The sequence below is a fragment of the Podarcis raffonei genome, chromosome 1, assembly GCF_027172205.1.
Source record: "Podarcis raffonei isolate rPodRaf1 chromosome 1, rPodRaf1.pri, whole genome shotgun sequence".
Classification (NCBI taxonomy): domain Eukaryota; kingdom Metazoa; phylum Chordata; class Lepidosauria; order Squamata; family Lacertidae; genus Podarcis; species Podarcis raffonei.
The window spans coordinates 44,346,318-44,362,426 of record NC_070602.1 but is presented as its reverse complement, the minus strand read 5'-3'; the positions used below and the strand labels follow the sequence as shown (position 1 = coordinate 44,362,426).

General features: G+C 43.0%; 1 protein-coding gene across 1 annotated transcript in view; it reads left to right on the top strand.

Moving 5' to 3' along the window:
- Window positions 1-16,109, top strand: part of LOC128411312 (cytosolic phospholipase A2 epsilon-like) — a 40,230-nt gene that overhangs the window by 21,389 nt on the left and 2,732 nt on the right. Inside the window, exons 11-19 of the mRNA XM_053383541.1 lie at window positions 633-670; window positions 1,885-2,032; window positions 3,360-3,496; window positions 4,136-4,358; window positions 5,868-5,982; window positions 8,781-8,918; window positions 12,124-12,231; window positions 13,309-13,500; window positions 14,758-14,924. Coding sequence (XP_053239516.1) covers window positions 633-670; window positions 1,885-2,032; window positions 3,360-3,496; window positions 4,136-4,358; window positions 5,868-5,982; window positions 8,781-8,918; window positions 12,124-12,231; window positions 13,309-13,500; window positions 14,758-14,924 — 1,266 coding nt within the window. The remainder of the gene's footprint in view (window positions 1-632; window positions 671-1,884; window positions 2,033-3,359; window positions 3,497-4,135; window positions 4,359-5,867; window positions 5,983-8,780; window positions 8,919-12,123; window positions 12,232-13,308; window positions 13,501-14,757; window positions 14,925-16,109) is intronic.

The window sequence follows — 16,109 nt, the reverse complement described above, 5'->3', positions numbered from 1 at the left end:
TATATATATGTATGTATATGTATATATATGTAAAGGTAAAGGTGCCCCTGACCGCTGGGCCAGTCACGGATGACTCTGGGGTTGCGCGCTCATCTCGCTCTATAGGCCAAGGGAGCCAGCATTTGTCCGCAGACAGTTTCCGGGTCATGTGGCCAGTGTGTGTGTGTCTGAGAACCATAATTATGAGGATTGAGAATAATTATGTTCTGATCTTCGCATTAGTCTAGGAGGTGCAGTTCAAGCTCATTCACAGTAGAGTTCTCAGAAATTCAGTTCCTTAAGCAATCTGTGGCCACTATGTGGAGCCATTTTCCAGAGTTTTTTCTTCATGTGAGGAATACCATATTATCATATGGTAGCCTGTTTATGTGAAGTGGCTCACCACATAATCAGGACAGCTTTCTCCACAACAGTGTAAACATCTCCAAAAAAAAAAGTATTGCCAGTGCTGAAGTAATATTTAATCACAACTTCAGTCAACTTCTGTGTGTGAGAGAGAGGGTGGGGTTTTTACATCTAGTCCTTCACTTCAGACAATTGGAATGAGTGTTGTTGTTGTTGTTTAGTCATTTAGCTGTGTAGTGATATTAAATTATGATTCCCCTATGTGACATTTACTTCCTGCTTTTCAGAAGAAAAAGTACAATTTGCACGTGCAAGTAGATGACTGGTAAGCATCCTTAATGATTAATTTTTTGTAGTGACAATATGAAATAAGTTGCCTCTCATAATTTTGTATGCTCTTATGTGGTTTCCCCCCCAATCAATCAATCATTTACTGCATTTGACTAAAAGCCATTACAAATCCTGTTACAAGTGGGTTTTTGAGGGGGGGAAGGTATTTAAACACCACATTTGATCTATGACAGTTACCAGAACATGATTAGAATATAGTATTCATTTTATTAGCCTGATAAAGGGGATCCAGGGAATATAACATGCAACACAGGGTAATGTTTTAGAGCAATCCTAACACCCCACTTCCTGCCGAGTAAATAATGCTTTCATTTTAAGATTTGTTTAGAATGGTATCTGCCATACTTGTGTCTATTATCTTTGACTGAAGCTGTGGTTTTACTTGCAGTTTTAACGGCAAGCTACCTTGTTTATTTATTTATTAAATTTATATACCCTCCTACCCCAAAAGATTTCAGGGCAGGTCACAGAATAAAATACAAAACAAAACAAAAATAAAACAAAAGTAAATCATGTGTGATGTGCAGTCATCAGAAAATAAAAATATTCTTATAAATTTTAAAAGTTATATAAACAATAAAACAGTATTCTAAAAAACCTTTCTGGGCATTCAGTATGATATTGTGTGAAATAGCCTCAACACACTTTAGGCTTTGTGTCTATCTTTACCAAATAAACTCAAATAACCCAACTTTATTAATAGCATGGACAGCAAACAACTTACAAAAGCAGGTGATCAAATACTTAGCTGTATAGAAGTTTGAATATGAGCAAGATAAAATAAATGTAAATAGTACCAGAAATAGTACCTCGGGTTAAGATAAAATAAATGCAGTAAACAAAGCTAAGTGGGGGCTCCTTCCCCCCTCCACCTTCTGTTGAAATTGGCCTAAACAGGATTAGATTCAGCATTAATGCCTGATAATAGATACTAAGGTTTAATCAGTTTCTCAACAATGTGAAAAGTAGACCAGTTCTAAATATGGAGACCAGGGGCCAATCTATCAAATAACACAATGCCCAGTTGGGGCAGGACAATAACTGAATTGTCTATGGTTATTTCCCATAATATGGTGCTGAATGATCCCAAGCAGTAATCTATTCTGTTATATTTCTGCTTGATAAAATCCTAAGATTTCTCATATATTTGGATAAGATATCTATATATAATGCCTGTGTATGTTCTAGTCATTGTTCCAGCCCAGCAGACCTTGATGTGCGCTTGGGATATGACATATGCCCACAGGAAGAAGAGTTCTTACACAAACGGAGGAGACATGTTGCTCAGGCTCTGAAGCAGGTTCTTCAACTAAATTATGACTTGCAAGATCATGAGGTATGTGAAATGGGATGCTGATTTATGCTAAGGGTGAATTCATTATCTTGTGGAATTTATTATCTTGCCACATTCCACCTTTGTAATTGCGAGACCATTGTATTTTATGTTCTTCTTCTTTGACGATCACTCGTAGCCGAGTAACATTGTCTTCCATAAACACAGTTTTAACAATGAGTCCATAAGTGACTGTGGAGGCCAATTCTGGATCCACACGTCCTTCCAGTGGGAACATTGGTTCCCAGGCAGGAGTTGATCATGGTGTGGATTTGCCAAGCGTGCCTTCCTCTTAGCACGTTTCTCCCTTGCGTCCTGAATTTGAGTGTCTTCAAAGCCCATGACACCTTTGGTAAAGGCTGTTCTCCAAGGCTGGAGCACTCGCCGGCAAGTGTTTCGCAATTTTTGTCCAGTGTTGGTGTTTTGGTGTACTGGTGCATTCATTGTTTCCAGCAGTTGACTGGAATATCTCACAAGTAGCTGCCTATGTTGTATAAAGCATCTCTGGCCATCATTTCACCACCTTAGAATTTCCAAATGGGGTAATGCCACCCACTGCCAACTGTGAATGCAATATTCTAATTCTTGGCTTACCGAATGGTATGTACCATGTATCACTGCCCTAAAAATGTGTGGGGTTTAAAAAATTTTTGAAGAGAGATAAAAGCACATTAACTAAATAAATTGGATTGGCCACATTCTACAATAGCTTAAGCCAGTGATGGGGAAGTAGATATTTAAGTCTGCTGGTACCCACACAGCCAATCAGCCTGTCATCGGGGTTTAAAAAGCACAAGCTGGTTATCTAGGTTTGCAAAGGAACACGCATTGAGCTATGCAAGTCCCAGCTATCAGCTGATCCTCAGGGCTTGAGCTATGCAAGCCCTAACAATTGGCAGTTTGCCAGGACTAACACTAGCCAAGACCTGTCATTATGGCTTAGGCTGTAATCCTAAACATGTTTCTCCACTGAGCTAAAATAGTTACAGATATCTTTGTCAAGTAGGCCAACTTTATTCTTCCAGGGTTTAGATCTTTTGAAACCCCTTTGTGATAGTGAGTTAAACACTACAGTTCCTAAGGCCATAAACCTATGCACATTTTCCTGAGAGTAAACTCATTAAACACGGCTTCTGTGGAACCTTCTTCCACATAAACATGCATAGATATGCAGCCTTAAATTGCAACCGTTCATCTTCTCACCTGTGTAGAAGGTACGCCATTAATACAACAACTGTATTGTAAGCCGCTGTGTTTTAACTTCCGTCCTCCTAAATGTTTCATCCTGCGGTAGCTGTATATTGATTTCTTGTGCCTGTGTGCCATACAGGTTCCAGTGGTGGCAGTCATGACAACAGGAGGTGGGACAAGGTCATTCACAACAACATATGGCTGCATAAGGGGCCTAAAAAAATTAAATCTTCTAGACTGTGTAACGTACATGTCTGGCTTGTCTGGCACTTCGTGGTAAGTGGAACCGTCATGTGGAGTCTTTTAAATCAATTAGAACTGTTAATGAATGAAGAAATGACATACTGATCACACCTGCCAATACCATAGTGCCTTTATACAAATCTGTGGTGTGAACCCAAGTGAGGCATGCATGCATCTCTTAGCCCTGGACTTAGTATTGTTGACCTGTGGAATATAGTGTTTCATATATGTGTGGTTGCATGCTTACTTTTTCTTTTTTGCCCTTGAAAGTTTAGGCCACAAACACACTGCTTTTAATTTCATATCAATGCCTTATAACAGGGGTCAGCAAACTTTTTCAGCAGGGGGCTGGTCCACTGTCCCTCAGACCTTGTGGGGGGCTGGACTATATTTTGAAGAAGAAATATGCCTATGCCTCACAAATAACCCAGAGATGCTTTTTAAATAAAAGCACATTCTACTCATGTAAAAACACGCTGATTCCCGGACCGTCCACGGGCCGGATTTAGAAGACGATTGGGCTGGATCTGGCCTCTGGGCCTTAATATGCCTACCCATGCCTTATAATATCAAGAGATATTATTATTCATAATTATTATCAATAACAGTATGACTATTATTAATAGCTTAGGTCATAAAAAGTGTACATCTTTTAGTTTTGTTTTTCCCCAGGGCCATGACACACCTGTACAGAGATGCTTATTGGTCCCAGAAAGATCTTGATGAAAAAATAAATGAGGCTAAGAAACAAGTGACCAAGAGCAAGATGGAGATGTTTACCATGGAGCGCATGAAATATTATTATCAACAGCTGAGTCAACGGAAACAAGAAGGATACAATACAACATTTATAGATCTCTGGGGGCTTGTCATAGAGTATTTGATAAATGATGGGGTACAGGATCAAACCTTTCTTTTAGTTCTAAACAATTGCCAATACCTGCATTATAAAAAATGAAGGGCAACATTGCTATGAGAATTCTGGAGGAAACTGCAAATAGTACAGGGGTACCAGGGGTGGAATCCAATGTAACATCAATTAAAGCCAGTGTGGTGTAGTGGTTAAGAGCGGTGGACTCGTAAGCTGGTGAACCAGGTTCGATTCCCTTCTCCTCCACATGCAGCTGCTGGGTGACCTTGGGCTAGTCGCACTTCTCTGAAGTTTCTCAGCCTCACTCATCTCACAGAGTGTTTTTTGTGGGAGAGGAAGGGAAAGGGGATTGTTAGCCGCTTTGAGACTCCTTAGGGTAGTGATAAAGTGGGATATCAAATCCAAACTCTTCTAAATGTTCTTTCATTGCAAGGAGTTCTTCCACATTCCAAAATCTGTTCTAGGAGCGCTCCCAACCCCCTGGAGTAGATCTGGGAAGGGCACACATGGGGATTATTATTATTATTCTGGGGGGAGATTCCTGTTATGCAAATGAAAATCCTTATACTGACAGGGACATGGTAGCTGAAAATCGCCCCAGGAGACTCTAATGCGATAAATATTAAGGTTAAATTATTAGGGTGGTAGGCACTTAAAATATCTATAGGATGATCATTCCAGGGTGGAATGTCAGTAATGTAAATGCTAAAGGGGGGGGTTCAAATCTATGTCCCAAGAACCTTATTAATGTGACATGTTAGCATATACTCAGGATTGCTACTGGTGCCCCTGATCTCCACACATTTCCTGGAATATCTCAACAGAATTTACAATAAATGTGTTAAGGTCAGAGTGAGGGGTGTAGCACAGACATATAGCCAGGTTTCATTTCTGAACAAATTTCAATAACATAAAGCTTGTTGTACCATCACTTCTATTGGGATAAAGGGTCTGATTTAGCCACTTATGGCCAGGGGGGTAATCAGGCGATATTAAGATGTTGGTCTGCATTAACAGAAGCACGGTGTCCAGCCGTCAAGAAGCAATCACCCCTCTCTGTTCTGTACTGGTCAGAGCATCTGGAATACTGGGCAGCACATTTTAAGAAAGACTTTGAAAACTGCAGTGCATTTAGAGGAGGGCAACCAGTATGATGAGGAATCTGGAATCCAAATACTGTGAGGAACAGTTTGAAAAAGCTGGGTATACTTAGCCTGGAGAAGGTTATATGGATATAGGATAATTATTCACATATCGAAGATGGAACAGGGTTTGTTCCTCTGTTGCTCCAGACAGCATGACTAGAACTAGATCTCAGTTGTCCATCTGCCAAGGATGCTGTTGTTACAAGATTCCTACCCAGAGCAGGAATTGGACTAGATGAGCTCAGGATTCCCATTCAACTTTTAATATTTTATGATTTAGGTTTATTTTAGGCATTGGTTTAAACACTAAGATGATTTGCTAGTTGTTACTGTATGTGTCTGTTCCATGGCTTTATAAGTAATGTTTCCCCCCTCCCTTCACAATTAGAAAGATTGCCACAGGCTTTCGGACCAGAGGGAATCTTTGACAGATGGACAGAATCCATTGCCAATCTATGTGACCATCAATATTAAGGACAAATACAGCACTCAAGATTTCAAAGGTGAGGGGAAAGAGTAAGGAAATCAAATAACTTTTTCTGCATTTGAAGCTCTTTGGAATCCATGACATGTGAATGACAAAAATCAAATATTTTGCATATCCTCATACAAATAAAATACTGGTTTTAGGCTGAAACATGACCCATAATATTTACAAAGCCATAGCCTAGAAATTTGGCATTATATCTGGTACCCTAGCCTATGATAGGGTCATGTTCGCCTCTCAGTCAATATTCCACTATCTTTTCAGAGCTAATCAAATATTTAAAATACTCAAACGTTGGCATCAAAATCGGAGGTCAATTCTTCTAACTGCTTAGCATTTTATTTTTAACATTTAATCTGAATTCAAGTTTCCTATACATGTGCAAATATATACGCTTGCATGTGGTATATCTGTGAGAAGAACATAGCTCCCTTTTATACTTGTAAAAAGGCTCATTTGGTCTGAGATGGAAATAGGTGGGTCAAACCTTCTGTTTGTTTTGTGTGATTCTGTGGGCAGCTGATTGCAGTGAGTGTTTTCGACTGCTTTATGAGTTTATACGATTCTGTGCCATTTCATTACATTTATGCTGCAGCGAGTAAAAATCTTGGGAAAATTAGCAGAAAATAATACCCGAGAACCAAACTATTACACAGTTAGGTCCACAAATCCAATGGCCCTTGCAATGCAGCTGTATACTCAGAAGTCTCATTGCGTGGCAATTCCCGCCCCCTCCCAAGATGGAATAAATAAAGACACAGGACACCAGAATTTAGGTTAATGGGCGAAAAATGGCCACAACTTTATTGATTATAGGTAAGAGCAGTATTGGCTTTAGGCATTGGCCCTATCAGACTAACCGGTATAACCGGGAAGGATTAAGCACCAACAGGGGGAGCCCCCGAGATGCACATCCCTTTGCGCTCCCCGAGGGGTTACCGCTCGGGAGCGCGCTTTAGGCCCTAGCCTCCATAGGTTTCGGACGAGGCGACGCCCCCCCGGAGTCCTTTAACGAACTACCCTTCAACATTTGGGGGAAGGTGATGGCGTTCCTCCCCCCATCTCATTTGCATAATAATACCCCTGCCAATGCCTAACCGCCCAAACCAAAGGTGTTGTGACGTTTTGCTACGAGGTAGGCGAAAAAACCAAGTGGCTTCCAAAATATAGCCAATTAGCCAAATGGAAAAACTCCTACCAGGCCCCTTGCGGCGACCAGCCGAAGCCCATAGCAAAGTCCAGATGAGAACCTAAAGGGCGGGAGGGTGGGAAACCGCAGCTGCTGAAAGAAAAGAAAAGGGTGAGCGTGGGCTGCCCCGACCTTAAATGCCCCTTACAAGTACCGCCCCCACCGCCAGCCGATTGGCTGGCGCGGTGAATGATGAATCTTAATGACCCCGGGATTCCCCAAGTCCCGTGGGGCTGCAGCCAGCCCCACGAGGGTGTGAATGGAGCGTGAGCCCGCAAACCCCCCCCCTCGTATGTCGGGAGTGGCTTTGCGTACAATGGGGCTTACATGCAAATAGGTATATATAGGAGAGCACCTTTATGATGTAATTCTGTGTAAGTTCCTTCAGGTTCAATGCATTAAGTATGTATAGCAGATGTAGGGAGCTTTTGCCTCTCCATATTTTGCCCACCTCCAACTTCAAGTATGGCCAAAGGCCAGGGATGATGGGAGTTGTAGTTCAGTGACGACTGGAGCACACATCACGTTCCCCACACCTGATGTCTAGGGCTGCAGCCTTAGACTTAGAATTAGGGGAGTAAAAAAATTCCATTCTTAAACTAGCCAGAGTACTAGCCAGTGTTTGCTTAACCACTTATTCTCACATAAGGTAAAAGGTAAAGGACACCTGAATGGTTAAGTCCACTCAAAGGCGACTATGGGGTTGTGGCCCTCATCTCGCTTTCAGGTCAAGGGAATCGGCGTTTGTCCACAGACAGTTTTCCAGGTCATGTGGCCAGCATGACTAAACCACTACTGGCGCACGGAAGACCGTGATGAGTGCCAGAGTGCACAGAAACACCATTTACCTTCCCGCCGCAGTGGTACCTATTTATCTACCTGCACTGGCATGCTTTCGAACTGCTAGGTTGGCAGGAGCTGGGACAGAGTAACGGGAGCTCACCCCGACGCGGGGATTCGAACCGCTGACCTTCTGGTCAGCAAGCCCAAGACGCTCAGTGGTTTAGACCACAGCGCCACCCGCATTCCACGTATTCTCACATAGACTAGCCTCTATGTGTGAAGCTATTTGATTGAAATTTTTGGTTTAAAAGAAGTTCTCTGACAAATCATACCTGGTTAATAAGAATCAGAAAGAAACCAAGGGGGTAGGTTGTTTTTTTACCTAGTGTGGGTGCAGCACCTGTGTGATGCCCTCTGGGCTCAACAGAGATCTGTTTCTCTCCTCCTGCTGCACATACAGACAGATCATGCACTTGGGACAACACAGAGAATGGGAAGCTGGTCTTACATGACCTGCAGAGGCCCATTTAGAGCTTATCCATACTTTCCTTTTGCACCACTCTTTCCAGGCACAAGTCCATACTTGAAAGCTCCATGTCCGAGCTCAGTCGGAGGAAGCATCAATTCTAGTTGTCTGCAGATTGCCGTTTGCTCCACTTGAGCTTTAAAGAGCAGGTTTCTACAAGGCAAAAAAAGGGGGGGTTGCTTGAACACAGCATTCTAAGGTACAGACCATGCCTTGGAAAAGCGGTGGAAAGTTAAGTGTGTGTAAGCCCTTAGTTTCATTATGTTTGAAAGTCACCTTCTCTGCTCTTACAGTATTTTATTTCCTCTGATTGTAGAATGGATGGAGTTCACTCCCTATGAGGTGGGGTTCCTGAAATACGGAGCATTTGTGCCTTCAGAAAACTTTGGAAGTGAATTCTTCATGGGCCGCATGATCAAGAAACTTCCAGAAAGCCGAATATGCTATCTCCATGGTAATGTATTTAACTGCCTTATGGGAACGTCAAAGTATTGTGATAACCTCATTAGCAGGAGTAGTTACTCTTGTGGCATCTCTGTTCCCCTTCTGTAGCCAAGGAAAAAGGTTTGAATAATAATAATAATAAATTTTATTTATATCCCGCCCTCCCCAGCCGAAGCCGGGCTCAGGGCGGCTAACAACAATAAAACAGTACAAAAATACAACACAACACAACACTCTAAAATCATTCATTATAAAATTAATTCCAATCAAGCCACTGGCAACCATTGGGCCAGAGCTCCGCGAAGATTGCCGAGGGAGGGAGTCAGGCTGTGCCCTGGCCAAAGGCCTGGTGGAACAGCTCTGTCTTGCAGGCCCTGCAGAAAGATGTCAAGTCCCGCAGGGCCCTAGTCTCTTGTGACAGAGTGTTCCACCAGATCGGAGCCACAGCCGAAAAAGCCCTGGCTCTAGTTGAGGCCAGCCTAACCTCTCTGTGGCCTGGGACCTTCAAGATATTTTTATTTGAAGACCGTAAGTTTCTCTGTGGGACATACCAGGAGAGGTGGTCCCGTAGGTACGAGGGTCCTAGGCAGTATAGGGCTTTAAAGGTTAAAACCAGCACCTTAAACCTGATCCTGTACTCCACCGGGAGCCAGTGCAGCTGGTATAGCACCAGGTGAATGTGATCTCGCAGCGAAGAGCCCGTAAGGAGTCTCACTGTAGCATTCTGCACCCGCTGGAGTTTCTGGGTCAGTCTCAAGGGCAGCCCCACGTAGAACGAGTTACAATAATCCAGTCTGGAGGTGACCATCGCGTGGATCACAGTGGCTAGGTCAGGGCGAGAGAGGTAAGGAGTCAACTGCTTAGCCTGGCGGAGATGGAAAAATGCCGCCTTTATTATAGCTGCAAGCTGCGCCTCCATGGAAAGGGAGGTGTCGAAGATTACACCCAAACTCTTAACGGACGGTGCTGGCACTAATTGCGCCCCCGCAAGAGATGGGAGTTGCCCACCCAATCCCATATCGTCCCGTCCCAGCCACAGGACCTCTGTCTTCAAAGGATTTAGCTTCAACCGGCTCCCACGTAACCATCCAGCCACAGCTTCCAAACATCTGGTCAGCATGTCTGGGGCCGAGTCAGGATGGCCATCCATCAACAGATAGAGTTGGGTGTCATCAGCATACTGATGGCAACCCAGCCCAAAACTCTGGACAAGCTGGGCGAGGGGGCGCATAAAGATGTTGAAAAGCATCAGGGAGAGTATCGCACCCTGAGGTACTCCACACACCAAGGAGTGGCGCGATGACAATTCCCCCCAAGCGCCACCCTCTGTCCCCGACCAGAGAGAAATGAGTGCAGCCATTGAAAGACTGTGCCCTGGATCCCCACATTGGCAAGGCGGTGGTCCAGGAGTTTGTGATCGACCATGTCGAAAGCTGCTGACAGATCTAGAAGAATCAGCAGCCCCGACCCGCCTTGATCCAGCTGTCTACAAAGATCATCTGTTAGGGCACCAGAGCCGTCTCGGTCCCATGACCAGCGCGGAAGCCGGACTGGAATGGATCCAGAGCCGATGTTTCATCCAGAAACCCACCAAGCTGTTCAGCAACCGCTCTCTCAATCACCTTACCCAGGAATGGAAGATTTGAAACCGGGCGGTAATTGGATAGATCTAAAGGATCTAATGATGTTTTCTTTAAGAGCGGGTGCACCACTGACTCCTTCAGTTCCCCTGGGAATGTCCCCGTGCAAAGGGGCAAATTGATGATATCCCCCAGGAGGGCCTGCACCTCGTCTGGACACGCTCTAATCAGCCAAGAATCTGGTCCATCTTAAAAGAGCATATCAAGCTTTAGGGCTACATCTTCCTGGGGCATGTTTAAATGGCTGCTTTTGTCATGATGCATCCTGAGATAATAATATCATCATGCAACTTGGATCTGCTTGCCCAGCAAAACATCCAGCAATGGGGCTTACCCCCATTTCCTTTTATGCCACACTGTATAGGCACAGGTCCATGTCTGAGCATTTTCCTTTTTCCTTTTGTCCTGCCACTTTCCCCAGGAAAACCTGCTGTTTACTGCCAAATTGGAACAAATGACAATCCAATGAAAACACAACTGCTCTTTCTGCTTTACTTTTTGCTTTCTTCTTTACTTTCTGCTTTCTTTACTTTCTGGCAGAAAGAGAAGGACCAATCACAATCCACCCTCCTTTCTACCTTGACAGAGATAACTCATGGTCATTCTTTATAAACTCTGGAGCTTCTTTCCTGCCTTGAAGAGCATTCAGAGTCAACCCGCTGTCTACTGTTTCCTAGCACCCCCATGCCCAACAGTGAGCTCATCTTAATTTCTGCACAGCTTCATATAAAGAGCAGTCTCAAATTATGCTGCTCTTTGTATATCTTATCAGACTCAGCATTCGAGATTGCAAACCAAAAGCAAGTGCAGACTGATATTTCTGTTAGAATTCCTGCTCCATGACTGCAGTCATGGGATTGTTGTCTATCACATGACGGTATATGTTTTGACTCCACAGAGTGGGAAGTGACGGAGACAGGATGTTTGTGTTACTGTGTTCTGTGAAGTGGGACTATTGTCCCTTGTTCCTTTTATCTTTGCTGTCTGATGCTAGAGGGAGAGGGAGCCATGTTGCAGTGCTCCATGTGTGTTTATATGTAAATAAAGTAGATTAGCCAAAATGCTGAGTTGCTGAGGTCTGTCACGCAAGCTGTGAAGACTCTGTGGATCCCTAAGTGTGCCGATGTCTGTTGGCATCGGTTGCTGTGATGTTCGAGCTGAAGAAAGCTTTTGAAGCGCCCGCACGATCGTCCAGGAGGGAGAGAACATGCCAGTTGGGCATGTGTCTCTCCCAGGGTCCTACTTGAGTGTAGGACGAGCTCCTGACAATTTCATCCATTGAGAGTGTAGCAGTAAAAGTTGTGACTGTGCTGTATCCCCCAGCTTGATTCATTTGCTCAGTTTATAGATGTTAATCTGCCTGATGTATATCTTCCCGGGCATTAAAAACAGAAGTTTAGACTATGTTTTGAGTTAAATATGCTCATATTCATGCATTCATGGTTGACTGAGAAGAACCAAGCAAGCTGAAAATAAGAGTCATTCTCAACTGGTTTGCCTTGAGGTCTTACTTAAATTTATTCGTGTGAACTCACTTTTCTTGTTCCCCGTCTCTCTCTCCCCCCCCCCCCGTAGGTATGTGGAGTAGCATATTTTCTTTAAACTTGTTGTATATCTGGAACAGAGTTAATGATTCAGAGGAATTCTGGCACAGATGGACTCAAGACAAGTTAATAGATATTGGTGAGCTTTTCCTCTTCATGCATCTGATTCCTCCATTTCTCTGCTGTTAAATTGGTTGACCCAATATGCTACTTTAAGAGATGGAGGTTGGGAGTTATTTTTCCTTTAAAAACAACAACCATTGGGTGTCGATTTGGACGCACAATTTTCATTCTCTGTGGGTCTTCTGAATAATTTACTGTAAGCACAGTCGGTGTGTGTGTGTGTGTGTGTGTGCATCGCAGCAAGCCTTCTTTAAATGGGTGGAATAGCGACATGCCAAAACATAAGGCATACTGACGGTGCCTGTCTCTGATGAGCCACGATGTATTTGATATAGCAAAGACTGGAAAACAAGGAAGCCACTAGCCTCATAGCTGTATACAGTAGCAGCTGGGTACAGTGGGGTGCTGCTACCTCAACTGATCTCTGGCCAGTCATGTTGTTGCTGCTTACTGGGAGGTAGAGGGGTGCAGAGAGGTTGTCATGGTGCTGTGCTGCTACTAGCGTGTTTGCACTGTGCCAACATTGCAACTGCCTCCCCTTCTACCTCCAAGTAAGTAGGAGGTCAGGCGAGTAACATGCCACCTGTTAAAGGTTGTGTGCCCATACCTTTGGATAAAATGCCTTTCGCTTTTGATTTGTCTCAGAGGTGCATAGCACAGTCCACCTCAGAAGACAATTTGACAATGTATACTTTAAAGGGAGGTTACACGCCAGGTGAATTGCTGGCATGGTATCCGAACTGCCTAACCATTTTGACACTTCAGCCGAAAATGTGAAGCCAAAACAACATCAAAGCAATCTAGTTCAATGCTGTCAGTGGTGATGAAGGTCGGAGACTGTTATGCACCTATATGGACACATGTATAAAGTTACAGTGCTCTGTTAGGAAGCAAATCTCATTAAACTCAATGGGATTTACTTCCAAGTTAATACGCTTAGGATTGGGCCATACGTTGTCTTTTGCAGTGTTCTTGCAGCGGGTTTGCTACTATATAGCTGTCCGGCAACTGAGTTGTCTAAGATTCGGCTTAGCAGCAAATCAGAGCATAGTTAGTGACTGCTTATTTTGTCACCTTTTGTATCTTGTTGCAGAGGAAGAGCCTTATTTACCTACAAGGCCATATGAAATAAGGAGCCATATGTACGTCCCAGCTGGAGAACTTGCCAATAAGCTCCGAGGGGTCTTGACTGATCGCTTTTCTGTTGCCCAATATCACAATTTTCTGAAGGGTTTTCAGATGCATAACTACTACTTGGAGAATGAAAATTTCAATAGATGGAAAGGTAAACAGGTTTATATAGTTGTCTATTGAAGCCACTGTTCAGTATTAGAACACTTGCTTTCCATAATCAAGGACCTCTGCCTGAGCACATGGAGAGACACTTCCAGACACAGTTGAGGCTGACAGTATGAAACTAGATAGCTCTACTGGGTGCCTTCCATATGTTTTGGACTACAATTTCCATTTTTCCTGACCATCATCCATGCTGGCTGGGGTTGATGGGAGTTGTAGTCCAGACTTCTCTAGACTGTTTTAGATTATACTGACCAATGACTTAGTGTTTTGTTTTATTGGTTATATTCACAGTGTTCTATTTTACAGTTTTATTATGATGCCTATAAATGGAATTATTATTAATAATAATACTCAGAAGTACAAAATCCAACCTTTCTGGAATTTGATATTCCAAGAAATTAATAAAATAACAATAAAAAAATTGGAAGTCAAACCAGAATTAGCTTTATTAAATATATTTCAAGACACCCATCTGGATTTACATAATAAAGAATTAATAAGCCAGTTATTACAAGCAGCGAGATGCAACATTACCAGACACTGGAAAGACTTTTCTGGCACAACAATAGACAATTGGTATGAAACAGTTTGAGAAACAGCTCTTCTTGAGAGATTAAAAAACAAACTACAGTTGATACCTGGACAGATCAAGAAAGATGGTTTGACCCCAGTGCGGTTTAATTTCATAACATACCCCAGTATTCCAGAAAAGGAGCAATCCCACCCCCACCCCATCAGCATTTGGCTCAATCTTGTTGATCTAAATTATTATTATTATTATTATTATTATTATTATTATTATTATTACTCAGAACTAAGTCCCACTGAGTTGATTTTATTCCCAGGTAACTTGGTGTAGGCTTGCATCCTAAATTCATATACCTAGTAAGAAAGGACAAAGGTAGCAGGCTGTCTTCTGTGTTAGGAAGCTTTACCCACAAATATTTTGACAGGTCAAAAGAGGGTTGGTGAAGGTCTATGGTTCTGATAGGTTCCAAAGCCCATAGGACAGGAAACCTGGTTGGACTACAATTCTCCACCATTATGGAAAGCAGACCACACACTCTGCTCTAAGTGATATTTGAATTCTCCTTAATCCAGTGCAATTTACTCCTAAGTAAGTGGCATATGACTGCAGCCATATTGTCATAGGTAAAAATGCCCTATGTGTTTTAATTTAATTGGGTTCCAAATTAGGCAGAAATATTCTTTTCTGATGGCAAAAAATATATTTCCTTTCCAGCTACGGTATTAGACGGATGCCCAAATCAACTAACGGAACATGCAGACTCTATAGGACTGGTGGACGCTGGATTTTTCATCAATACAAGTTGCCCACCACTTTTAAGGCCAGAGAGGAAAGTTGATGTCATTGTGCATCTGAGTTACAGTGCAGGCTCACAAACACTGGTAATAGGTTTTGTGTTTTTTGTTTGTTTAAGGGATATATTTCAGGTTTATGTGGAAACATTGCGACATATTGCCCAAGGTCACCTCTCTAATTAACTGTCTGTAGCCAGAAGGCCACAGATTCCTCACCTAACTATAAATCAGGGGTACCCTCCCAATGTTGTTGGAATACAGTGCCCATCGCCCCTAACCACTGGCCATGTTGGTTGGAGCAGATGGAAATTGGAGTCCAACATCTGGTGGGTGCCAGCCTGGCAACTCCTGCTCTAAAATATCTGAATCTCACCTTGAGCACATTCTGGTGAGAACTCATAAAAGACAATAATATATTTATTTACCTATTTAACAACAACAACAATACATATCACTTGAATGTAATAAAACTGCTACGAGGTTTATAATAGCATAAAAGATATGGCTGATCGCACATCTACCAACCTGCAGCAGGTTTTTTTCCTTTGAGCTGCAGCAAGTTTAAAACATTACCACAGGGTGTGTGTTTTTTTTAAAAAACCTAAATGCAAATTTTATTCTCCAGTAGGTAGTTAGATAGAAAACAATGACTAATACAATGAAAGAAAATACATTGTGTTGATGGAAGTAAAATCTTATCAAGGCAATTCCTGGGAATTCATCTCACATAAATTTTAGTCTGCTCCTCCTCTTTAAGTCATTAATTCCCAAGCTTAGGTAATATTAATTTATAGGATCCATGTGCCAAGCCCCTTTGACCTAGCTGGGGAAAACTAATAACCACACTGGACAACAGCACATTGGGTTTTGGGTTTGAATAACGCCAAAGCTTCATTGGTTTCAGCAGTGAATGGTTTGGCATAGGCCTTGAGTAAAGCCATTGCTATTCCACTCCAGCACATCTGCTGGAAGTGCATTTAAGCGTAAACCACATCTTGGAAGGGGTGCCTATGACCTACATCAAATAGGGGTACCCCCTACCTGGGGTCTCTGTTGGAGGAGTGGTATGGCCCTAGTTCCCACCTAGGCATTGGACAGAAACCATTCCTCCTGGATCCTTTTGGATACTCTTTACCAAGGAGGGGCAGGCAGGGGCTACAACCTCACTTCCATGCAACTTACTCAATGCCTAACCATCACCCAAGCTGAAATCAGCTCACTGCCAAACCACTCACGCCTGCAACCAATCCCTGATAGCTTCTACGATGTCAT